Source organism: Chiloscyllium plagiosum, unplaced genomic scaffold (assembly GCF_037043375.1).
Source record: "Chiloscyllium plagiosum isolate Xiang-an unplaced genomic scaffold, Cpla_swu_hap1 HiC_scaffold_26, whole genome shotgun sequence".
Lineage (NCBI taxonomy): Eukaryota > Metazoa > Chordata > Chondrichthyes > Orectolobiformes > Hemiscylliidae > Chiloscyllium > Chiloscyllium plagiosum.
In genome coordinates this window covers 47,501,282-47,527,616 of record NW_028270164.1, presented here as the reverse complement: position 1 = coordinate 47,527,616, position 26,335 = coordinate 47,501,282, and the positions used below count along the sequence as shown (strand labels likewise).

The following is a 26,335-nucleotide window of genomic DNA, read 5'->3' as shown; positions in this document are numbered from 1 at the left end:
AAACTAAGTTAAGAACTAAGTAATTTAAGTAAGATGGTGGGCCAGGCAATGTGTTGTAACTGCATGATGTGGGAGCTGGTGGACTCTGTTGCGGTTTATAATGCCCACATCTGTAGCAGTGTTGGTTGCTTGAGGAACTCTGGCTCAGGATTGATTTACGTCATTTGATCAGTAGTCAGGGACAGGAGGGTGTGGCTACAAGTGAGGTGGGTCAAGGGATCGAGGAGTCCGACACTTGACCTTGTTTAACAGGTTTGAGATTTTTGCTCCTTGATGACTGAGAGCGGGGACTGCAGGAAGGATGAGCGAACTGACCATGGAGCAATGGAGGGTGGCGGTGGAGAGGAAGGAAGGGAAGGTGGGTAGGGAGAGAAAAGAGAAATGTAGTTGTAATCTGGAATAGTATAATTAGGCGAATAGTCCCGAAGGACGTGCTGCCTGCTTGGTGTCCATGTTTAGAGGATATCTTATCTGGGCTGTAGAGGAACTTGGAATGGGAAGGGAAAGATCTAGTTCTTGTTGTCCATTTAGGCTCTGTTGAGGAAATATGATTTGCCAAGAACTAAATTCAAAATCAGAATCAAAAAGGGTGCACTCCTGATTACTGCCTGCATTATGAGCAAATTGACATCAGGTTAACAAAGGGGTTTATGCATGACTCAAAAGTTGATGTGGGAGAAATTAGTTCAGATTCTGGGGATATTAGCACTAGAGCTGTTCCAATGGGACTCCCTCCACCTGAATCGTGCTGGGACCAGATTCCTGGTGAATTGCATAATTAGGCTAAGGTTAGGGCTTAAACTAAATACTGGCATGAGGAGGTTTCAGTTGCATGGAATACTATGGAAAACGGTAAGGGGAGGGAATGGGAAGAGGGCTCAGCAAAAGTTATTAAAATTTCCAGAACAGGTAATAAGACTGAGCATATGGAAAGGATCAGGAATCTAACTTCAGGCGCAATAGAAGAGGGGGCACCTACGAGAAAGGTGGCAGTTAATGAAAAACAGTGTGTTGTACTTAAATGCATGCACTACAAGTAGTAGTATGCTGCAAGGGGATCAGGGCTGGGAACTTTTTATATCCAAAGATACACCACCTACCCAAAGAACAGGCAGATGGGTTGCCTTGTTCATAACAAATGAAATTAAATCGGTGGCAAAAAGTGATATAGAGTTGGAAGGTGTAGAAATTGTGGGTACAGTTGAGCTACAAAGGAAAAAAAAATCCTGATGTGAGTTGTGTACACGGCTCCTCGCAATAGTCAGGATGTGGGGAAGAAAATAAATAGGGAGATAGAAAAGGTATGTAAGAAAGGCATTATCGCAATAATCCTGAGTGGCTTCAATATATGGATGCACTGGGAAAATCAGGTTCGTCATCGATTTCAAGAAAAGGAATTGGTGGGAATGACTCAAAATCTTTTTGGAGCAGCTTGTGGTAGACCCTACAATGGAACAGGCAATTCTGAATTTGATGTGTAATGAGGCAGACTTGATTTGGGAGTTGAAGGTGAAGGAACCCCTATGGGGCAATGACTGTCAGCATGATAGATTTCACCCTGAAGTTTGAAAGGGAGAACCTGGAATTAGATGTAATGCTATTACAATAGAGTAAAGGTAACTACAAAGACATAAGGGAAGAGGGGCCACCTTTGATTGGGAGGGGAGACAGCAGGGAAGAGTACTAAGTGGAGTCAGCAAAGGTAAGAGTTTGTGGGGCTCATTTAGGAGGCACAGAGAAATTCATCCCAAGAAAGAAGAAATGTATTAAGGGGAGGATGAGGCATCAGTGGCTGACGAGGAATGTCCGGGACACCATACAGGGAAAAGGAAAAGCATAAAATGTGATGAAGGTTAGTCTGAAGCCGGAGGTTTGGAAAGTCTTTAAAAACCAGACGATAACTAAAAAATGAAATAAGATGAAATATGAGAGTAAGCCAGCTTATAAAAAATTTGCAAGAGTTTTTCTCCATCTGAAATGTAAGAGCGAGGCAAGAGTGGACAATAGAACTACTGGAAAATGAGGCTGGAGAAATAGTAATGGGGAGCAAAGCAATAGCTGAAGAATTGAATAGCTATTTTGCATCAGTTTTCACACTGGAAGATACCAGAGCTTCGACAGTAAGGGGATACAGGTGAGTGTAATGGCCATCATTAGAGAGAGGTACTAGGAAAGCTGAAAGGTCCGAAGGTGGATAAGTCACAGACTAGATGGACTACATCCCAGAGTTCTGAACGAAATAGCTGAGGAGATTGTCGAGGCATTGGTGGTGGTCTTTCAGGAATCATGAATCAGGGAGATCTGGAAAATGACTAATGTAACACCCCTGTTTAAAAAGAGAGGGAGGTGGAAGACAGGAAACTATAGGTTGGTTAGCCTGACCTTGATCATTGGTATGATTTTTAGAGTCCATTATTAAGGATGAGATTGTGGAATACCTAGTAGTGCATCGTATTTGGATATTCAGAAGACGTTTGACAAGATGTTACATAGGAACCTGCTAAAGAAGACCCCATGGTAATAGAATGGATTGAAGATGGGCTGACTGGCATTAGGGAAAGTATAGGGATAAAAGAGTCTTTTCAAGTTGGCAGCTGGTGGCTAGTGGAGTTCTACAGAAGTCATTTTAGGATAACAGTTGTTCACGTTATACATTAATGATCTGGGTAGAGGAACTGAGAGCATTGAGTTTGTAGGTGACATTTATATATGGAAGGAAAAGTAATATCAAGGGAGCTGGGAGGCTACAGAAGAATTTGGACAGGCGAGAAGAAGGAACAAAGAAGTACTAGATTCAATACAATGTGGGAAAATTTTACTGGTAGCATGAAAAGAGGTATAGATTATTTTCTAAATGGAAAGGCTTGAAGCACAGAGACTTGACAGTCCTCCATTCAGGATTCTGTTAAGGGTAACATGCAAGTTCAATTGGCAGTTAAGAAGGCAAATGCAATGTTAACGTTCATTTCAAGAGGACTAGAATACAAGAGTAGAGATGTACTGCAAAGGCTCAATTAAGCCCTGTCAGAATACATTTGTATTATTGAGAGCAGTTTTGGGTCTGGTATCTAAAGGAAGGATGTGCTAGCTTTGGAGGGGGTCCAGAGAAGGTTTGCAAGAATGGTCCTGGGAATGAATGACCTGTTATGAGGAATATTTGAGGCCTCTGGGTCTCTATTTGATAGAGTTTAGAAGGATTGTGAGGGGGATTGATTAAAACTTTCAGAATACTGAGAGACCTGCATTGTGTGGTCGTGAAGTAGTTCTCAACAACAAACAAAAAATTGCACTTGGAGTTTCAATTTTTATATTCTACTATAAGGCGCTGATACCTCTTTGAATGTTTCTCACCATTGTCACACAGTTGCATTTGTACAATAAACAAAATATCCTACCAGTGTAAATATGCCTTTACATAATTTGAGATGTACAAGAAATGGACAGTGGCAAGGATGAGGAGAAAAAAAGTAGAGTAAAAAATGGCAAAAGAAAACTATTAACATTTAATACTCGCTATGTTATTAAATATCTGTAAAACTACAGAAATAATTACAAAGATGGAAGTTGGAGAAAGATTTGCAAGATGAAAATTGGCTGCATGAATTTTGCAAAATAACTAAGCCAATAGGATGGCAGAATTATATGCAGAATGTTTTTTTAGAAAAGTGTTGCCAGAAATTACGCTTAATTTGATGTTTAAAATGTTAATTTATTGGCAATGGTGAGAAATGCCTAAAGAGCAGTTCCTTACAATCAAATATTTAAATGATCCAGTGACATGAGTGTTCATACCTGAATTTTAACACACATGGAATCCTATGTAAGAAGAACAAAGTGTGACGTTTTGGCTGGGCGTATGAAAGAATAAGTAGTTGATTGGAACGAAAAGCAATGGTCACTTCTCTGAATGAAGAATGATATTTCAGTCTAGACAATCGAAGCATTAAGTTTAGCCCAAGAAGTTCTGCACTTCTAAAGAAGGGTGGCTGGACTTGAAATGCTGACTCTGTTTTCACCCCTGAGATTAGATTAGATTACATTACATTACAGTGTGGAAACAGGCCCTTCGGCCCAATAAGTCCACACCGACCCCCCTACATTTACCCCTCAGCAGATGTGCCAGATCTGCTGAGTTTCTCCAATAATTTGTGTTCTTGTTTGTTTCCGATCTTTAATATCTGCAATTCTTTGTTTTGTTACATAATAAGCATGACCTTGAGGGAGTAGATAAAAGCCATAACTATACATTGTTTGAGTTTGTGTAATCTAACCCATTTACAAATGCAGTTGTTATTCAAATTACATCAGTTTGTGATGTGATGAGGTGAAAAATAATTTCATAACAAATCAGCAAAAACATAATGATCCTTGATAGTGGTCATGATTGTTCTGTGTAATTTGTGCAGATTCCACAGTGCCAGCGTGATAGAGTATTATATAATTCACTGTTTTAAGGTAACTGTAAGAGGTGTTTTGTGGAACAGTTGAAAACAGTCCAAAATGCCAAATGTGAGGGAAGAGTAAGGTCATCTTTGAAAAGAAGCAATGTAGATTAGATTTTTTTTATTGTATGTGGGATGTTAAGCGAGCAATGCTTGAAAACTGGTTCAGAAGCTTATACTGTTTCATGAAACTTTTCGCGACTGCTAAGTTACTACTATGGTATCTGGAATATCACTTTGTTTGGATTACACACTGTTACTTTCTTGGCTATTGAAATGGGTGTTGTATGGGAAAGTCTGTAACAGATTGCTACTGTATGCACATATATATTTGTATATTTCAATATTTGTATATTGAAATGTATATACATATACATTTGATGTTGTTGATCTTGTTGAAGGTGTAAAATTCAGTTCCTTGATGTAAACATGCTCAGTAATATAACTGGGAAAAAATTTCCATTTTAATAAAAAATTGTAACGCTGGCTTTACTAAAGTGCATTGTATATGGAAAGATGCACTCGTGAGTTAAGGCATTCTTGATGCAAGAAGTCTAAACACTTACATTATGGCAAGTTAATATTCAGGCAGATGGAAAGATTCCATTCTTGTTACCGCATTGAGATATGTTCTCTCGGTTGTCAAGCAGCTTCAACTGTTTTACAACATTTCATTCTTGTTAAATCCAAGTTTTATTTTTTCCCTGTGTGTTGCAATGCCATATTGTGCTAATAAGAGTATACATATTCAATAACATGAAACTATGGTATTGTGAAGAATTTCTAGAACTTGCAAATAAAGAGTCTGATTAGGAAGTCATTGGTGAGTTAATCATATTTATGTTGAACTCCAGTCCCCTTGTTCATCATAGCACAACATTTTATAAAGACATGTTTCCCACAAATTAGGTGAAAGATATGATGTTTAACTAGTTTGCAAAAACTTTAGTTAGAGTTAAAACTTTTAGTTGGAAACTTGTGTGATATCTCAATGGTGATGTGGGGAATTATGAATGAGTTAGCTGAAGATTTAGTACTGTGAAAAGACTAAAGTGTGTAAGCTAAAGGTGGAGTAACTGAACACCTTGAAAATATTCACATAATCAGAAATAGAACAAGCATGGGAACTCGACAATATTTTTTTGAGGTGATAAAATTCATAAACACATGTCTATAGATTTGCTGAAGAAATTTAATTAAGTTTTCCCCCTTCCTCCACCCTTAATAACTGATGGACTAAAATGCATAAAATTTGAAGGTTAGTTTTTGACCTAGTTATGAAATTGGCTGATTGGAGTGAGTCATGATATTGAGCTATAATGCTAATTGGCGGAATATTTTTTCAAGTGTTTCATAAGCGTCTCTGGAACATCAAATATTCAATATTTGTTAATGATTTAGTGGAGTAGAGTGCTGCATGTCTAAGTTTGTTGATGACGCAAAAAGGAGTAGCATTGTAAGCGTAGGCATGGACAATAAATGCTGGTCGAGCTAGTGAATTTCACATTTGTGAATGAATCATTTCAAAACAAAATGCAGATGAAATCTCAATTTCAGGTGAATGGGTAAAACTGTGGCAAACAGATGTCCGTACAAGAAGTTTAAAGCTGTCTCTCTTGCACCTAAAAGTAATAGATCAAAATACTTTGAGAAGCTCAAAACAGTTGATCTCAGAAGATAGCTGGAGGTCCAGGTGCGCACACCATTAAATCATGAACAGATGAGAAAATATTTAAAAGGCTGTTTAAATATTGCCCATTATATCTAGAAAATTAGACCAAACATAAAAGAAGAATTCATGTTTCCATTATGCAAAGTTCTAGTGAGACCACACATTGAGTATTCTAAGCAGTTATGGGTGCTATGTCTCTTATATATTGGTGTTGAAAAGAAACACAGATTCACAGGGTTGTACCTGAATCCAAGGGCTTCACATCTGAGGAGAATTACACAAAGGGGTGCATTCCCTTGAATATAAGGTTAAGTGGTGGTTTGATTGAAGTCTTTAAGATAAATACGGTATTTTAATAGATTAGATAAATTGAAGGAAAGATGTCGGAATTAGCTTTACAAACACACAGCTGTGCTCCCACAACACAATGCAACACACATTAATAGATGGTATAGCACTGGGAAAACTGCTGTTGATTGATCCATATGAAACTGGCTATTAGTGCAATAAGTAAAGATGACTACCTGGAATTATTTGCATATTAATCATATATATGGGGATTTGAATAGAGGGGATAATTTACTTACTACTTCATATTATTTTGGCGATTTGAACGTTATTAGCTGGACCAGCATTTACCTATCCAAATTGACCTTGAGAAGGTGTGAGTGGGCTGCTTTAATGATCAGCTGTGGTTGTTGGTATTTAGGTGCGCCCAAATTGTTTGTGCAGCAGTGAGCTTCCTTAGCATTTTTTTGTACATTTGAAGTTCGACCATAAGACCTGAGAGCAGAACTAGGTTGTTCAGCCTAGTACATCTGTTCTGCCATTCAATGAGATCATGACTGATTTTCCTCAATGTAGGAACACATTACTGCAGATGCTGGAATCTAAACTGAAGACAACAAATGTTGGAGATCACAGTGGGTCAGACAGCATTCATGGAGATAGCAAGCTAATGTTTCGAATCAAAATGACTTTTCATCAGAGCTGAAGGCCCAACTTCACTTTGCTGCTTTTTCTCCATATTCCTAGATTCCCTTGCTGCTTGAAAATCTGTCTATCTCAGACTTGATGAAGGAGCGGTGCTCTGAAAGTTGGTGCTTCCAAATAAACCTGTTGGACTATAATCTGGTGTTGTGATTTTTAACTTTGTCCACCCCAGTCCAACACTACCACTTCCAAGCCATATCTCAGACTTGATTATACTTAGTAACTCAGCCTTAACAGCCTTCTGCAGTGAAGAAATTCCTCCATCTCTGTCTTAAATGTGCAACTCTTTATTCTGAAACTATACCCTCTGGTACTAGACTCTTCCATAGGGGAAAACAATCTTTCTGAACCTGCTCTGTTAAGTCTCATAACAAACATTTATGTTTAAATAAACTCCTCTCTCATCCTTCTATATTCCAATCTATTCAACCTCCTGTCATAAGATAGTCCGTCCATGCCCAGTATCAGGTTTGTGAACCTTGGCTGGACTGGATTCAATTCCAGTATATCTTTTAATATTTTTATGTGCAAGGATAATCTTTAAAAGGAGTTGATTGTTAATTATTTTTCCTTTCCAGTGAAGATACTATCCCCTAATATAAACACACTATTCTGGAGCATTTTCCCTCTTGTGAATATGCTTATTGTCAGTAGTGCATGATTCCATACCAGCCCATCAGTTCCTCACCCAAGTCTTTTTCACTTGTGTCATCAACAAACCAGTGTTATTCTGGATAGTGGCTGTTGGCTGGCTTCACAGAGTACCACAAATAAACTTGAAAGTTAACCTCAACAAGTGTCCACAGTACATGTTTTGTAGTTAGGCTATCAGTAAGAAGCAAGAGTATATTTTCATTTTTAGGTCCAGAATCTGGCCATTCTGTCCTTCAGGTCTGCTGCAGCTTTAAATAAGATGATGGCTGACTTTATTATAGTCTCAACTCTATTTTCCTTTTTCCACTTGATAACCACAGCACCACCCTTCGAGTCTCTTGTTGGTCAAAATCTATCTGTCTCTGCCTTAACAATACTTAGAGACCCTGCCTTCGCTACTTTGGAGAAGAAAATTCCGAAGACACTTAGTCCTCAGGAAAAAAAAACTCATCTTTTGTCTTGAAGGGGGACTTCTTATTGTCAGACAGTCCCCTAACTTTAGTCTTTTCACCATAATATTTCAAAAAGATAATTTTTCATTCTTGGCACGGTGGCTCAGTGGTTAGCACTGCTGTCTCACAGCACCATGATCGCAGGTTCGATTTCAGCCTCGGGCGACTGTCTGTGTGGAGTTTGCGCATTCTTCCCGTGTCTGCGTGGGTTTCTTCCGGGTGTTCCATTTTCCTCCCACAGTCCAAAGATGTGCAGGTTAAGTGAATGGATCTGGGTGAGTTGCTCTTTGGAGGGTCGGTGTGGACTTGCTGGGCCAAAGAGCCTGTTTCCACACAGTAAAGAATCTAATCAAAAAAAAAGATAAAGGCTGAACATGTCACACCTTTCCTTAGAAAAAAGCCACCTAATTGTAGGAATGAGTTGAGAACCTTCTCTACACTGCTTCTAGTACAATTAAGTATTTCCTTAAATAATGCAATTGAAAATGTGCAGAGAACTCTAGGTGTGGCCTTAGCAATGCCCTGTTCAAAAACATCTCTATTTATAAGGTAAAGACATCTACTACACAGAAAAAGACCTTTCAGCCTTTCTCATCCACGCCAGTCAAAAATAACCACGTAACAATTCTAATTCCATTTTCCAGCACTTAACCCAAAACCTTGTAATGCCTTGGCATTGCAAATGCATATCTAAATACTTCAAGATTTTGCAACACTATCCATTTTCTCTTTGGGGACAGGGCGAGCTGCACCTTTAGATTGTTGCTTATGACATCCCCTCATTGATTTGCGACTAGCTTCAGGTATCTCTTATCTATTCCATGCACTAATCAATAAATTGATAGTGAAGAAGGCGTTTGGTATGCTTTCCTTTATTGGTCAGAGTATTGAGTACAGGAGTTGGGAGGTCATGTTGCGGCTGTACAGGATATTGGTTAGGCCACTGTTGTAATATTGCGTGCAATTCTGGTCTCCTTCCTCTCGGAAAGATGTTGTGAAACTTGAAAGGGTTCAGAAAAGATTTACAAGGATGTTGCCAGGGTTGAAGGATCTGAGCTACAGGGAGAGGCTGAACAGACTGGGGCTGTTTTCCCTGGAGCGTCGGAGGCTGAGGGGAGACCTTATAGAGGTTTACAAAATTATGAGGGGCGTGGATAGGATAAATAGACAAAGTCTTTTCCCTGGGGTCGGGGAGTCCAGAACTAGAGGGCACAGGTTTAGGGTGAGAGGGGAAAGATATAAAAGATACCCAAGGGGCAACTTTTTCACGCAGAGGGTGGTACGTGTATGGAATGAGCTGCCAGAGGATGTGGTGGAGGCTGGTACAATTGCAACATTTAAGAGGCATTTGGATGGATAGATATATGAATAGGAAGGGTTTGGAGAGATATGGGCCGGGTGCTGGCCGGTGGGACTATGTTGGGTTGGAATATCTGGTTGCCATGGACGGGTTGGACCCGAAGGGTCTGTTTCCATGCTGTACATCTCTAAGACTCTGATCAGTTGTATACCTACTCGCTTGTGTTCTTGAGTTGTGATTCATTTGCCAGTTTCCTCTGATTCCTCTATGCCTCCCAGTTCATAAATCTTTCTCCATTTAAATATTGTTACCTTTCTATTCCTACCAAGCGAGGAAAGTTCATATTTTACCACAACTTATACTCAACTTACAGCCTTTTGTTGACTCATTTAGCATATCTCCATTTACAGACTACCTGTATTCCTTTCACAATTTAATTTCCTATCTTTGTATCATCATAATTTAGCAAACATACATTCTGTAGTCCATAAACGATAGTCAATTGTGTTACTCCCAGGTTGACCTGAGACCAGACTTGCCTTTTTTTAAAACAGTTAACCTTTTAAAAATATTCTTAATCTGCAAGATTGTTCTATGATGCCCTATTGACATTCTTTTCAGAAAACTGCTCTGAGCCAGTGACAAAATCTTGGGTATTCCTCATTGAGGGGAATTCTCATGTAACTAGGAAAAAAACAGTTGCATGAGCTATTTGAGAGTGCCAAAGAAATCTGCAGTAAAGGATTTCCCCTAGCTATTCCCAACTCCACATCAGCTAGATGGAATAAAGCTTCATAAAATTCCACAAGAGGTCTTGTAAAAGCACAGATGATTATCAAAGCCCAGTAGGGGTTTCTAATTAATACCTGCCTAACCAATTTATTAATGGTAAATATGAGACATGCCTTTCCTCTGTATATTTTTGATATGAGTTATAGTTCTCGATTTAGGCAAAATAATATTGATATGATAAAGCTGTGCCTTGTGGCCATTAGAAGTTGTTCATGCAATTTATGGAGGAAAAACTGTTGATAACTGAATGGAAACATTAGTAACCCATCCCGATGAAGGACGTTGACCAAATCATCAAACCCCTACATTGCGGAAACAGGCCTTTTGGCCCAACAAGTCCACGTTGACTCTCCGAAGATTAACCCACCCAGACCCATTCCCCTACCCTATTACTCTATATTTACCCCTGACAAATGCACCTAACCTACGCATCCCTGAGCACTTTGGGCAATTTAGCATGCCCAGTTCACCTACACTGCACATCTTTTGGCTTGTGGGAGGAAACCGGAGAATCTGGAGAAAACCCACGCAGACACTGGGAGAATGTACAAAATCTACGACAGTCACCCGAGGCTGGAATCGAACCCGGTCCCTGGCGCTGTAAGGCAACAGTGCTAACCGCTGAGCTGCCATGCTGTGTATGGTTTCGACTAGGTGTGTTCTGCTTATAAATGAAGTTGAGCAGTTATGGTTCTCTTGCATTTTTTTGATATTGCAAGTTATTCTTGAACTGAGAACAAGATTCATAGAGGAATTTGTGCTCTGTATGGGTCTTGTTTGATTCCTTTTAGTAGTTCAGTGCACCCCTTTCATGGCTATTGAATGTAATAGTGCCATTTAATCACCTTGGTTTCCCCGTATTTATATTGAACAAACCCAATAATTTTCTCTTGCATATTGAAGCACCTAAAATTGCGAAACTTATCCAATGGTAGTTCAAATACTAGGATTGGTTGGGTTCTCGATTTCATCTTTGATCTCTTTTGCATACATTGATCTTAACTGGAATACTAGAAATCGAGAAGTAGCAAGTGAGGGCGGAGAAAAATAAATGTAATGATTCATTGTTATCTTGGAAATCCTGCTGGAAGTGCCCAACTTTAGCTATTGGTTAAGGCGTTTCATCTCACAGGCACCATTTACTAGGTTCAGACATGAATAGTGACTACTTGGGTCACTCTTTGGAGGGTAGGTGTGGACTTGTGGGGCTGAAGGGCCTGTTTCCACACTGTAGGGATTCTATGAAATGTACTTCCTTAGTAATGATTCTAACTATTTCTCACGACACATCTTAAACTGGCCTGTAGTTCCCTACTTTCTGCTTCTCTTCCTTTTTGACTCAGGGTGGGATATTAGCACTTTTTCCAATCCACTTGAACCTTTTCCATATCAAGAGAATTTACATTATTATAATCAATGCATCCACTATCTCTGCAGTATCTTCCTTTAAGACCCTAGGATCTTGGCCATCATTCTGGGGACTTGACTGCCTTTAATCCCAATAGTTTGCTCAGTACATTTTTCCTTAGTGACAACCATGTTAAGTTCCTCCCTTTATTATAGTATCACTGCATAACTGGCCAGATGTGACACAAATGGCACTATAATTGACGTTACAACAGTCTCCCATTGCTCAGGTTTGATTTTGCATGCTGTATAACCATGTCAACATTGTTTTCAGGATTCCCATGGAGTTCTCAGGGGTTTTAGGTTATCCAATTCCTAAATATACTGGGAATGAGTTTCAGCAGGTAATCCCCAAATTCAAAATTAAATATTTTTCATGAATCTTGCATTTACTAGTTCTCTTCTGACTGGAAAATTTGAGTTCTGGCCTATCAACATTAGCTGGCTGGCACCAATGCCTTAATATCCTGATTGCTACTCAAAAGATATAAAACACATGCAATTAGATGACTTGTAGGCGTCCTGAATACAATGGGACTGTGAATATTTATTAGCAATGGTGCCTTTAATAATTAGGGGATCCCTAATTTAAATTCCTGATTTAATACCTTGGGGGTCCCTCCAAGTGCAGACCAAGCAATAAGATGGAGGAATCTAGGGAGTTGCAGGAACAATAGTGCTCCCGCATTTCTGCTAGAAAATGATTTGAATTTACAAATTCTGGAGATAAATGTGTTTATTTTCCACTTGAAGTTTATACTGGTCCAACCTGAAACTTGGGGAAACCTGGCTTGATTGATCAAATGTTTTTACAGTTTGGTTACTAGAAACCTCAACTATTTTGCCTCTACTTTTAAAATCCAAGCTCCCAAATTAGAATACAATCCTTTATCACAGTGCCAAATTGGTTTCTGGCAGCAACATAAAGCTTTTTGGTAATACTTTGTTGAAATTAATACCAAAATAAATTGTGTTGTAGCACTGAGCCACTTGCAAGCTTCCGAGAGTCTAGTTAGAAAGTTTCACGGCTTTGTGTTACTATTATTATTATTATTTTAAAACTTGGGTTCTAAAGTGGAGAAAAAGTGAATTTTCATTTTTCAGTTCTGGGAAGATTTGACTTTATTTTTCAAAGTCATGGCATTTTTAGTATTTAGTTTCATTCAGCGTTTATAAGACATAAGATAATTTCAACCCAAACAATCAGCAAGCCACTTGGAGATTTGGTTAAGGTGTTTTTTGACTTTAGTTTTATGACCACCATAGAGAACGAGCCAGAAACTGGTTCTTGCAGTGGAAAGAGGCCCTTAAAAAGAAATACTGTTACTATCTGTCTCCAGGCTGTAAGAGTGGGGAAGAAGCCTGTGTTGCTTATAATTCAGTGAGAAGGTGGCTTGTAGGGCTTTCAGAAGATATCCTGAATGTTGTTGAAGACATGAGTTTAAGGAATCTAGGTTAATTATTAGATAAGTTGCCTAAAAGATCTTAGGAAATGCATTTTACTGAAGAAAGTAGCAATCTACCAAATGGAAGCCATACCAGCTTGACAAGAAGCTTTAGCATGGACATAGAGTTGCTCATCACTGAGGTTTTAGTATCTATAAGATAGATAAATCGATCTTTCTGATGTTTTTAATTAGATTCTTCTTTTTTTTTTGTCAAATATATAATCCATGTTTTTCTTTGCAACACATTTTTATGTTCCATTAAAAAATATACTGGCAACTACTTGTGATTTCATATTCAGTGATTGACCTCCACAGTAAATGCAAACTGAAACTTGTGCTCTGAGCAACATTTGTCAAGCTTGAGAATCTGGTGATTGTAATACTGGACAATCAACTGGGATCATTACAATTGTTAAAAATCAGCAGATTCACTGTCTTCAGGGAAGAGACCAGAAAACTTTTTTTTTGCCTATATAACTGTTGCAGTATATAGTTAATGCCAAAATAAATGGACAGCAGATATTGCCTTGCCTGTAACACTCAAAAAAAAAGTTCATTACCTAACATAGTAAAAATTCTTGGCTTTTGTACAGCAAGTTGTATGATATTGAGTGAATTGGCTGCGTTTGGTGCCAATGTGCTGTTTGTGTGCAAATCTAGTGTGTTGGACTGATATGTTATTGCTAACACCAAGTTAGGCAACAGCCAGTAGTGAAAGAGTGCTACTTATATATTCAACAATGGTGAACGGTCAGTTTAATGCCAGATCAGCTCTTGTCAGGTACTTTTAAGGTGGAATTATGCATCTTTTATTGTTAATATAATTGATAAAATACCATCTTCCAAGATGGCGCCAGCAAGATCAGCAGCATTTGGCTGCTGAGTGTGGGGTATGTCTGCTCATGGCTCATGCGGCGGGTTCTGCCACATCCAAGTGGCTTCATCATTGCCTTTCCATCTTGGTGACTTTTTTTTGTTTTCATTGCCCTGGAGCCACCACCTGACGCCATTCTGTGGGAGGCAGGGTCCCCATGTGTTTCCATCCCTGCTGCATCTCGATAGCGGCTTCAGAGGTTGAGGCAACGCACCTCTTGGTAGGCTTGGAGCCATGACCCATCAGTTGATGTCCACCATCTGAGGAGGTATGGAACCCGCCCAGTGTGACTGTCTCCAGCTTGGAGGTGGTGGATGCTGAAGCAACAGCAGGGGTTGAAAAGGAGCACGTTGCCAGGATCTCGGATAATATCAGACAGTGGCAACTGGAGGAGCAGAAAGAGTGAAGTCTCCGGAGAGGGAAAAATGAACTTTTGAAGTTGTTCTAGTTTTAGTAACATCAATTTAGTGATATTAATTTATTCAATATTCTACCATTTATACAATTTAATGAGTATTTTGTTCTGTAATCCAAGATGGTGCCAGAACATGGCAACATGATCCACGTTTCACTGTACATATGACACTGTTAAATGAGCCTGTAATTTCACTTACTGGAATGAATTTTTTTAAGAATGGCAGTTATTGATTAATAACTGGATGATTTTTTTACATGACAAGTACCGTTCATTTGAGTATTAGGTGAGTATGCGGTTGTATTTACAGTTGTTAAACATGTTTGAATACATACTTTTACACTGCAATGCACCAATGAGAATTTTGTGTTACCTTGTAAATGGTATGTTCAACTAAAGTCCAGTTCATTCTTTGGGGCAGATGTGTATACATATTCAAATATCATGACAGAATTTTTTTTAAATGGAAAGGAGTTCTTCCACTACACTGGCCAACATTTATCCCTTCACCAAAGCCACTAAGAAAGATTCTCTGATAATTTATCTTGCTTGTTTGTGCAAACTTGATGTGTGTAAATTGGCATTGGATTTGCTTACATTCCAACAATGCTTTATATAATTAGCTGTGAAACACGGTTTATGAAAGTTGCATTACAACTATAAACCTGTTCTCAATGTGGTCCAGACCACAGCATAACTAAGTTCTTCCCTACAAAGCTAAAATTGATATTTTTCCCTCAAAAACAAAAGTATAAATGTTGAAAGCAGATATTGAGTTGTCACCAGTCATAGCCCATACATGAGGTACCTTGCAAGGATGATATAAACTAAGCAGATTTGAAATTTGTTGATCTACTTTTCTGACCTTGTGGCAGGTTTTGAGAAATAAACAAGACTATTTTCATGAGTGATTTATTTGTGTAAAGTTCACTTTTGTTTTGCTTTACAGATATCAGTTTTTAGAAGAAGCATTTCAAAACCAAAAAGTTATTATTGAGACTTTGATGGCCAAGCTTCAAGAAAAGAAGAATTACGTGCAGTATGCAGCCAGTCAAGTGCAGAATAGGTATGTTCAAGTTAGTGAGATGGAAATCTTAATTTTATTTTTATTTCAATTAGTGCTTCTGGAGCTTGACAGTGTTAGAATGAGTTTCACTAATTTAAAATGGAGTATGCAGGACTAACCCCATGGTTGTCATGTTTGTCTGTAATTGGATCCAGATTTTTTACTTAAAACTGTTTAATTTGGAAGTTTTGCTGTTAATTTGTGAATGCTTAAGTTTCCTAGATTAGTATTTCTTTCTCAAAATACGTATTATCAACGTTTCAGACTTGAGCTAATGTTTGATTCATTTCATCTTTGGCATGATGCTTGGAAATTTTTGTATGCTTACAAATACTGGTGTGAAAAATATATATTCTGATTTATTGAATATATATCCAACAAGTACTCCATTTAAACTTCCACCCTTTCTCTGTAACTGTAACAGCATAAACCTTACTTCCCTTAAGATTTGCTGATCTGGCTTTTCTTTAAATCCATTTTTATGGATTTTTATGCATTGTCCCTTATGGTTTCCTTTTCCAAGCTGAGTTAAATGAGTTGAAAATGTGTTGCTGGAAAAGCGCAGCAGGTCAGGCAGCATCCAAGGAACAGGACAATTGACGTTTCGGGCATAAGCCCTTCTTCAGGAATGAGGAAAGTCCTGAAGAAGGGTTTATGCCCGAAATGTCGATTCTCCTGTTCCCTGGATGCTGCCTGACCTGCTGCACTTTTCCAGCAACACATTTTCAGCTCTGATCTCCAGCATCTGCAGACCTCACTTTCTCCTCTGAGTTAAATGAGTGTCAGAGATACCATTCCCCTGCACCCCTCTATCTTTCTCTCTCAATAAAATGTTTAAAATGTTCCTTTTTCTCTTCCGTGCTTGTTTAGTACAGTCGAATGCTTATCATTTTTCATAGATTCACAGAGGTGTCAGAACACAAATGGTGGTCATTTGGCCCCTTGAGCCCTCACTGGCTTGTTAAACGGAAATCACTATCTCATGCTTGTCCCCCATACCCTTTCACATGATTTCAGTCCAAAACATTCAATGCCCTCATGAATGCCTCAGTTGACTCTGCCTTCACCACAGTTCCAGGCGATACATTCTATACCCGAATTAAATGAAAATGTTCTTCCTCACTTTACCCTTGTTTCTTCTGCAGACAATTACAAATCTATGCCCTCCCCTTGCTGCTTTTATGAGAGGGCATTTTCTTCCTATGATAATGCTGCTCCTTTTAACAAGTTAATGTTGTCCTTGTTTTGGTTTCAAGAGGAGTCATAAAGGCAGAGATGCCAATTTGTCTGGAAATACATAGGAACCTTGATTATCCAACCGAGATGGGTGGGCACTATTTAGTTCAGATAATTGATTATTCAGTTAGTTGATTTCCTCTGAAGCCACAGGATGCGCCTTGTTGGAATTTGACCCAGTTAGCTTTGTGAAGATTTTGCAGTCTTCAGAAGGTGGATGTTTCTGGAATCTAATTGCTTCTGTACATGAGATGATTTGCTGTCTTTTGCTTCATGTATGACCTTTCAGCGTGCTTTCAGGTTCTTCAGCCTTTGGAGGGGAGAGCAATCACAGGCAAAGTCAGACCAACTCGACTTGCATTTCATGCAGGTTTCTAGCAGAGTACCGCTGTGTACCACCTCTCTCCCCTTCTCCCCGCCCGCCCAACAATTTGTTGCCTTTCAGCATACAAAAAGTTCAGTTTTAGAATCCTACTGCCTGTGTCACTAAGATTAGCTGAATCTGCAAAACCCAGGCTTTAGACTGAAGTTTTTTTTCCCTAGAAAATTGCACTGAGCAGTTGGGGGGGAAAACAGATTTTGCCTGCATATTAGTGAAAGCAGGCATAATTTTTCTATCCATGAGATAGAGTTCAGTAATATGCATATAACATACTGCCAACAGTTTTTCTTTAATATATTCAGGTAGTGTCAAGATTTACCATCTATATTAAGTTTGCACAACTAGAATGTACAGTTGGTTCTAATATAATATTCCCGTGCGATCCCCCGTTTTAAGAAAACTGCATAATAGTAGCGTCATTTAAACTAATAGGACTGGGATCATGTCATAACCGAATACAGGTAAGCAAAGTTCACATTCTATAAATAATAGTCTAAATCCTTCAATCGTGTTAAAACCAATTCATGTTGAAGGAGAATAGACTGTATTAACCAAGCTATTATCGAAAATATTCCTTCTTAAAGGTCACACTTTCCTTTAACAGTATCATATTGCTTTTATACAGAGCAGAAAGAGTTTGACAGATTATAATGTGTTTGAGAGCTTGTGTTCTGAGATTGTACTAATTAGCTTTTGATTTTCATTTTTGTGAAGGTGACTTGGCTTCTGGCCCTTTTTTAATAAAAACTAATTCAAGTAGTGAATTGAAACAATATTTCTAAGAAAACGTGACTTAGGATAAATTTCTAAACAAGCTTACAGGTGACACATGGATGAAGTGTTTACTAAGTTGAGCTTTTGTAACTTAAGAAAGGAAGGAGGCCAAAAGCCTCAGTTCTAAGAAAGGACCCATACTAACAGATGTGATTTTTAGCGTCCTCATAGTAAAGCCATTTATTCCCACCTCTGGAACCTAATGAGAATAGCCAGTGAGTTGGAAAGAATCTTATCTGAATATGCAAACATTTGCTGAAAGGACACATCAGTGATCTCAACAGTTGAGTAAAGAATGAACTGGTGAATTAGGGTGATGCTTCACTGGCATTATCTGTAAAGGAAATTGTTGAGGCGAAGGTTGTCTATTCCTTTGTTCATGACATAATATTTCCAACTTGTGATACATAACTTTTTTCCCCTGTGGTGTAATGAACTTATTCTATTAAAAATGCATTGGCTGAACAGATGACAAATTGAAAAAAAAAGCAAGACATATGATCTGAAAAGTCAGATTTCACTCTAGGATATCACTTATAAATTATTGCCATGAGCTAAGTTCTTAATAAGAGAAATAAGTCTCCGATATTTTGGCATTAGCTGTCTGAGTAAAATCTTGAATATTCATTGGCCAGAGTTATTTTTGACATAGGTACATGTTGAACAGGATATGGTAGAGTTTAAATAAAATTGAGAAAATGGCATAGGATTGGTGGAAGAGCGTAGAAATGTTGGAGGGTTGTAACACAGAAACTTTGAGCTAAGATATGATGAGGCCATGCAAGGGTTTGAAACATGGATCAAAATATTTTTACACTCCAGTTCTTCCTTCTGGCTTGTTGATTCCATTTTAATTGCTCCTCAATTAGCACCCATACCTTCAGCGACCAGGCAAGAATGTTAAGATTCCCGTCTTAAATGTCTGCACCTCTCCATTTTTTAAGGCACTCTTTAAAACTTACCTCTTTTCCAAACTTTTTTGTCACCTACCCTAACCGTTTTTTGCATGGCTCAGTATCAAATGTTGTTTCATACCCATGCCTTTGGCGTTTTACTCCATTACAGTTACTGTATAAATTTAAATTGCAAATAGTTCAGGGTACATAAACATCACTTTTCTGAGGCATTGATGAAAAAAAGAAAATTATAATTCTCTCTGAATTGGATTTTATAAACTATCTTTATTTGTTTACTTTTTTTAATTAATAGGTTAAATGAAGTAACCGATACGAACAAAAAGGTTGAGCATGATATTAAAGTTGCCATCTTCACGCTCATTAATGAAATCAACAAAAAGGGCAAGAACCTATTGCAGCAGCTGGAGGTATGACATAGTAAATACTTGCATCGTGGTCATATCCTAGTGTTCATGAATCTTACTCCACTGGGTTGTCTTTGCTTATTCTACAGAATGTGACAAAGGAAAGGCAGATAAAATTACTGCAACAGCAGCAGGATGTTACCAGTCTTGCCAGGCAGGTGGAGCACGTGATGAACTTTGCAAAATGGGCCATTTCCAGTGGAAGCAGCACAGCACTACTTTACAGCAAGCGATTGGTAAGGCAAATCACATCTTTTATATCTGCAAAACGTAGCTTGTATTTCTGTCTGAAGTTAAGGTTAACAGTGGCTTTTGATGGATATGAAAGTTTTCATATAACAAATATAGCCATTCATTTGTGCTGGGTGCTGTTTGACCAAATGCAGAGTTGGAATTTCCTATCTTACAACTGGAATGTCTTAACACCTGTTTAAAATACTGCATCAGAACCTTGAATTATTCTGGCTGCTTGTTTGCTTTGTCTTTTAAGGTATTACTGTTGATTCAAAGTTGTATCCCTAAGATTACTTAGTGTTCAAAATGTGGTCTGAACGTAGACAAATTTATAGAAGACAGAGACCCAACTCTCCCCTGGCAATGTACTTCAAGAGCTGAAAATGTGTTGCTGGAAAAGCGCAGCAGGTCAGGCAGCATCCAGGTAACAGGAGAATTGACGTTTCGGGCATAAGCCCTTCTTCAGGCATAAGCCATTCCTGAAGAAGGGCTTATGCCCGAAACGTCGATTCTCCTGTTCCCTGGATGCTGCCTGACCTGCTGTGCTTTTCCAGCAATACATTTTCAGCTCTGATCTCCAGCATCTGCAGACCTCACTTTCTCCTCCATGTACTTCAAGGCACTCAATCTCAATTAACAACATAACTCTGTCCACGACAGAGGTTTTGCTACCTTGGGATGCTAGTGTGCTGGATGATATAATTGACCAAAAGCAAGCTCCGTGTTTAGTAAGCTAATTTTCAGATTTTGGAAAGAGCATGAAAGTCCATGTTTTAATAAAAATCGAAGTCTACAGCAGTTATTGTTACATCACTTTATGATTACAAGACTTGGATAACCTAGTATCATTATGTAAAGCTACCACAAACATTCCATCTTTGCTGACTGTGAAATCTAATTTGCAACATTAGGTGGCAGGACCAAAGCCCTAAGACCAAGATTCTTGCAACGTGCTGCAACATTGCGAGTATGCTAGTCGGAGCTCAGTCTTGCTGAGTTGATTATGCAATTTGCATTGAGGATTACTAGATTAATTGTAACTTAATTACAGTCTGAAAACCAATCTGAGTCTGCAAGGTGGATCTCCAAACTATTGGATGGGGGAGGTGCGAGAAGTGGTAAAACAACCTTGGACAGTTCAAGATTGAGAAGTCCCTGTCATCAAGCACCCTTGATGTTTTGTGGAGAACAGAGTTAAGCACCTTCGGGAAATCTGACCAGGCACAAAGCCAATACCTGTAACCATCTTTTCAATATTGACTTTATGTGCAGTATTTGCATGGCTATTCAAATTGAGACTTAGCCTTACATGGGATGACACCAACCCGGGTTGTAAAGACAGTAATCCATCGAAGCAACAGGGAATTGTCACTTGATAGAACCTTTTTACTGACATAGAATGCATACCTCCACAGGATCATAATGCGTCAAAATGTTTTTTTAATTTCATTGACGGAATGAGGATATCATTGGCTAACCCAGCATTTATTGCCCATCCTTATTGTCCAGAGAGTAGTTAAGAGTCAACTGTGTTGCTGTGGGCCTGGGGTCACATGCAGGCTGGTATAGGTAAGGATGGCAGTTTCCTTCCCAAAAGAGCATTAGAGAGCCAGACCTTTTTCTGACAATGGATTCATTATCGTCATTAGATTCTTAATTCCAGATTTTAATTTAATTCAAAGTCTGCCATCTGTGTCAGAATTCAAAGTTGGGTCTCTGGATTAACAATCCAGCGGTAATACCACTAGGCTGTCATCTTTTCTCTTGTGATTCAATGGTACTGTTCCTACCTCCTGAACCAGGAGGTAGCATTCAAGTCAAACCTGCTCCGTAGGTATGTATTAACATTTCTGAATTGGTTGACACAAAATATCTAGAATCACAGAAGTGTTACAATACAGGGGAGACCATTTGGTCCATGGAGTCTACGGTGGCTTTCTGAACATTTAACTTAACTCTAACCACCTTCCTTTTTTTCCTGCAACCCTGAACATTGTTTCTATTTAATTAATCATCCACTGCTCTCTTGAATGTCATAACTGAACTTGCTTCCTCCACTTTCAGGCAGTGCATTTCATACCCTAACTACATGAGTTGTGAAAAAGTTCTCACGACATTTGATTTTTTTTTCACAAAAACTTTAAAACTATATCCTCTACCCCTCAAACTGTTTACAAATGGCAACAATTTCTCCCTGTGCACTTTGTCCAAACCCCTCTGAAATAACTCCACAGAGGCCGGTATCCTGTCACCAGTTTATCCTTTATTTGCATGTCGAAAGTCTTTGACACTGGTCCAGCTCCCTCAAAGCCAGCTCTCAGAATGATCAAAACCTCAAACTCATTAACTGTCAGCCAGTGCTTCCTGATTGGATCAGATTAACAGCCCCACATGGGAAACTCATTCTATGAGGTCCACCTGGCTGACCACCTTGCAAGAAACATCCCTCCCCTTCTGAGTTGAAAGACATTGGCTGGTCCTTTTGCTTGTAGTGCCTGCTGGGGCGTTTTAGCACTGGGTCTTCCTCCGACTCTGCGTCACATACAGGTGGCGTGTAATGTACAGGGGCTTGCGTCTTTGGAGAAGTTCACTGTTCCAACAGCAAAGATGTTGATGTGGTGAGATCCACCAAGTCTGTCTCAGCATGAGGTCTCTTCAATGCTTAAGGGAAAGGGGCAGTTGACAGGTTCCGACAGCCTTTCTGGCTGTTCTGATGAGCAGGGCATGTTTTGAGAGTTTGTGGCTTTCATATAGTCCATTTTATTCTTCAGAACCGTCACTCTTATCCAAACTTTATATGTAACTGGTCCTGACTTTGAGTCAACCAAGCCTCTTATCCATGTAGGGTCATTTCCATGGTTCCTACACCAAACTTTGTTTCCTGTGGAGTCTGGCTACTAGCACTGACATCCCTGATGCCATTTCCATCATCATTCCCGCGTTTGATGAATGAACTCTATGCTTTGAGTGGGCATTGACCATGCCTGACAGGTAACCATGTCCAGAACATGTTTTGTTAAAGATTGGTTTTGTGGTCACTGAAACAGCCACAGTTTCCAGTGATAAATCCAGTTGTAGTGCCTGTTTGAAGTCCTGCTGAGCTTCAACTAGTAGATGCTTTTGCATGGTTACCCATTAATCCCACATATCAACTGGTCTCCCAGTATCTCATTAAGAGTTGAACCACAGTCACCAGTTGCCAGTTGTCTTCGCTTAGTCAAAAATCCGGATACGGATTCCACTGGTTCTCGAATTGCCGAGTAAACGCAATAATGCCTCAGCATTAGAGGTGGCTTGGGGTCCTAATACTTCCTAATTAAATCTTTCAAATCTTGAAAGATTTTAGAATCTGGCGCCTCAGGGAAAGTTAGGCTCGTAATAACCGAAAAGCTGCGGGTCCACGAGCTGTCAGGAGAATACTTATTTCTTTTCATCTGTCTCAATATCGTTTGCTTGAAAAAAATAACTAATTCATTCCACGTACTGGGCCCAATCTTTTGGATTGAACAAGTCAAGCTTCCCAAATAATAGCATGCCAGAAACGCTTACCCCAACTCAAAGATGATTGTTGCGAGCGACATAAAATTTATTGACAAAGTTCCTTTTCATAGAAAAGGATGAAAGGAATAATATTTGACTCTTAATCTTTCCCCTTTCCCTCGACTCTTTGTTTAGATTATCTCAATGGGTTGTTGATCAAAGCTACTGCCCAGGATAAGAAACCTCTCCCCTTTTGAAATGGCGAATGCATTGTCTCTGGAATGTTTTGGCTGATTTCCATTCTCTTAAAGCTGACATTGACAGTCAATTATTTGTTTCATCTAATATGTAATTAATAGTCTTGGCATCTGTTGTAAACCAGACAGATCTCTCACCACCCTGCCAACTTTTATATTTATTTCAAGGCAAGTGCTGTATTCTGGATGTAATTTGATTAGTTCACCACTTGGCTTTAATCAAAACACACTTTATTCTTACAACATGCTAAAATACCAAAAAAGTGGCATAATTTTAAATCTATTGAAATACTTGACAAGACAATGTATTATTTAATCTCCCTGATCATCAACTTTTCCAATATAGTTGGCATCCTCAGGTTCTCAATTGCTGATTCTCTCCAGTCCAGAAGAAAGAAACAGCCATCCCTTTTAATTTTTAAGAGGAAGCCTTGCTCTCTAAGACTTCACTTGAGCAACCAGGAACTCCAACTTTTAGTTCAGCAGCCGGCAGAAAACCTTTGACTAACTGAAAGCAAAACTAAATCCTGCCAACTCATGATTTGTCTGTCTCATTGGGGGGAAAATAACCCAGGGAGAAATCAAAAGCTATTTACCAGCTGTCTGTCTGCAGGCAACACCTCTGCACACTGTGACAACACCTCTCTGCGAGAGAAACAGGACAGTACACATCTCTCTTAAAGGCATAGTATCATCACAACGTTCTACGCAAGCTTGTTTCGACTTTGTATCTCTCAACTTTATAACAATATCATAATATAAACCCTAAGTATCTGCATGTTAGATCTATTTTTAACTTATTTAGACTTACTTGAATTAGCAAACTATGTGCAGTTAAGTTGGTCAAGTATGATATAAATGGTAAGCAAAGTAATTGAGGTAAGCCAAATAAATTATCCTGACCTTCACTATCACCAGCAAAACGTGAGCATTAAAAATTACGAAATGGCAGTTTTGAGCAGAGGACTTACAAATTAGTGACAATTATTTACTTGGAAAGATTGAACAGTTCAGTTTAACCAATGATTTGTTTTCCAGATTACCTTTCAGTTGCGACACATTCTCCGGGCACGTTGTGACCCAGTTCCAGCTGCAAATGGTGGAATGCGCTTTCACTGTGATCCTACGTTCTGGGCAAAAAATGTGGTAAATTTAGGTAAGATACTGCCAAGATGAATTATTTTGTAAATGTAGTGTTAATCTTGAGATTAGTAAAGATTATTCTTCTTGTTCCTTACTTTCACCTTCAGATTTTCTTCATGCTTCCCTCGATACATCCATTTAAATGCCTCCACACTTTTTGTTTTAATCCTTCAGTCTGTGCTGTATGTAAACTTGCAGTGATCAAAACTCTAAGCTATTTAATAGCACGTGTTCATTGAAATGTTTAATTCATTTGTGTGTGGTATGGTTTTAACAAGCCAATCTTTCCTGACATGGCTTTTCCTGCTGTACAGACTTGAATTTGGCTTTTCTTCCACAGTTTCAGAATCAATGTTGTTTTACAGCTTTGTACTCTAAACTGAAATATGTTAGAAAAACTATGGTACCTTTTAGAACCACCAAGAGCAAATATTATATTGGTATTTTTAATAATGTACATAATTAAGTGCAGGTAAAAATTAACTTGGAGACTTGATTTTTATTTTCTAACTAGGCAACCTTGTGATTGAAAACAAGCCGAACCCTCCAGGTTACACTCCCAATGTAGTTATTGGGCATGGTTCCCAAAGCCAGGGGCCAGCTGGGGGAAAACCTCAGGGTCAAATTAATCTTGCACAGTTGCGTCTGCAGCACATGCAGCAGCAGTTTGCACAGAAGCAACAGCAGATGCAACAAATGAGGATGAGCCACCCAGTAGGACAGCACCCCAGGACAACAGGGCCACAGATGGTCCAGCAGCAGGTATATTATGTCATATTATAAAAACTTGGTCCATTTTTTCCTCTTGATAAGGGAGGGATAGCTGTTTATAAATATGAGAAAGATGTAACAAAAAACAGATATTGTGCATTTGCTTTTTCCTGTATGACAGTGTTATTATTTGATAATACTATAATAATTATAGGTTAGGTGTCCCATTGTTGCACACTTTGTACAGGCAGAATTTTATTCGCATTGGTTGAGTGAAGGTTTCAACATTTAAGTGTCAAGAAGGGAGGCCTAAAAGTATGTAAAATATGAATTCATCAATATAATTGACTCTCTTATGGCATTATATTGCATTCCACTGAGAGAACTTATAGAAGTTGTGGAAACACTGCAAAATGTGAAGATCATAGGTTCAGCATAGCTGGAAAGCGGATAATTGTGATTCAGAAATTGTAGGTGTGGCACAGTTTGTCTCCACGACTAACCCCCCCGGCTTCTCATTCAAGACAAAGGAGTTTGTACCCATACACAGTCTAAATTGGAAATTTATGAAATTAACTTCCAAGTATTTTAATTATTTTAATTCACGTTTTCTTAGCCACCACGTTTGATTAGCATGCAAGCCATGCCCAGAGGAAATTTGAATGGTGCTGCACTTCAGGCTCACCAGGCACATCAAGCCCACCAGATGAGACTGGCACAAAATGCTGCCCGTATGGCTGGAATGTCTCGACATAATGGACATCAGTACCCAATGATGCCTCAAATGCCACGGCAGGTAACCAGTCTTCCTCAGAAATTTGCAATTGGTAGTTCTAATAAAAAGTAACTGGGGTATATTCCTTCTATCTTAGCTACCCTGTTATATTAAAATTCCTAATGTGATAATATTGAGTGCAAAACATTGTAATTTTATAATCAACCTTTGCAGCTTGCATATTTTTGACAGATTTCAGATCATGGCCAAGTCAGCAATCATGCAAGTCTGGAAACTGAAGAACAGCTTATCTCATTCCTTAAGAATTTGTGTTGGCCTTTGAATCAAATAATGTTCTTGCCTGAGTCAAAGTTATAGACTCAAACCCCATTCCTGAAACTTGACCACATACTTTGAGCTGGTGTTTCCATGCAGAATGGAAGGCGGTCCATCTTTGGGTTCTTCATGCTTTTTCAATACTTGTTGAAGAATTCTATATCCCACATTTAACCCTCAATCAAACCCAAAGCAAAGGGTCTAATCAGTTATTCCATTGCAGTTTGTGGT

The 26,335-nt window shown here is 38.8% G+C and overlaps 1 protein-coding gene across 2 annotated transcripts in view; it reads left to right on the top strand.

The window, feature by feature from the left end:
* Positions 1–26,335, top strand: part of trim33 (tripartite motif containing 33) — a 151,875-nt gene that overhangs the window by 80,720 nt on the left and 44,820 nt on the right. For both annotated transcript variants that reach the window (XM_043716996.2, XM_043716995.2), the window contains exons 5-10: positions 15,399–15,515; positions 19,117–19,231; positions 19,318–19,464; positions 24,238–24,355; positions 24,857–25,104; positions 25,670–25,849. In XM_043716996.2, coding sequence (XP_043572931.2) covers positions 15,399–15,515; positions 19,117–19,231; positions 19,318–19,464; positions 24,238–24,355; positions 24,857–25,104; positions 25,670–25,849 — 925 coding nt within the window. The remainder of the gene's footprint in view (positions 1–15,398; positions 15,516–19,116; positions 19,232–19,317; positions 19,465–24,237; positions 24,356–24,856; positions 25,105–25,669; positions 25,850–26,335) is intronic.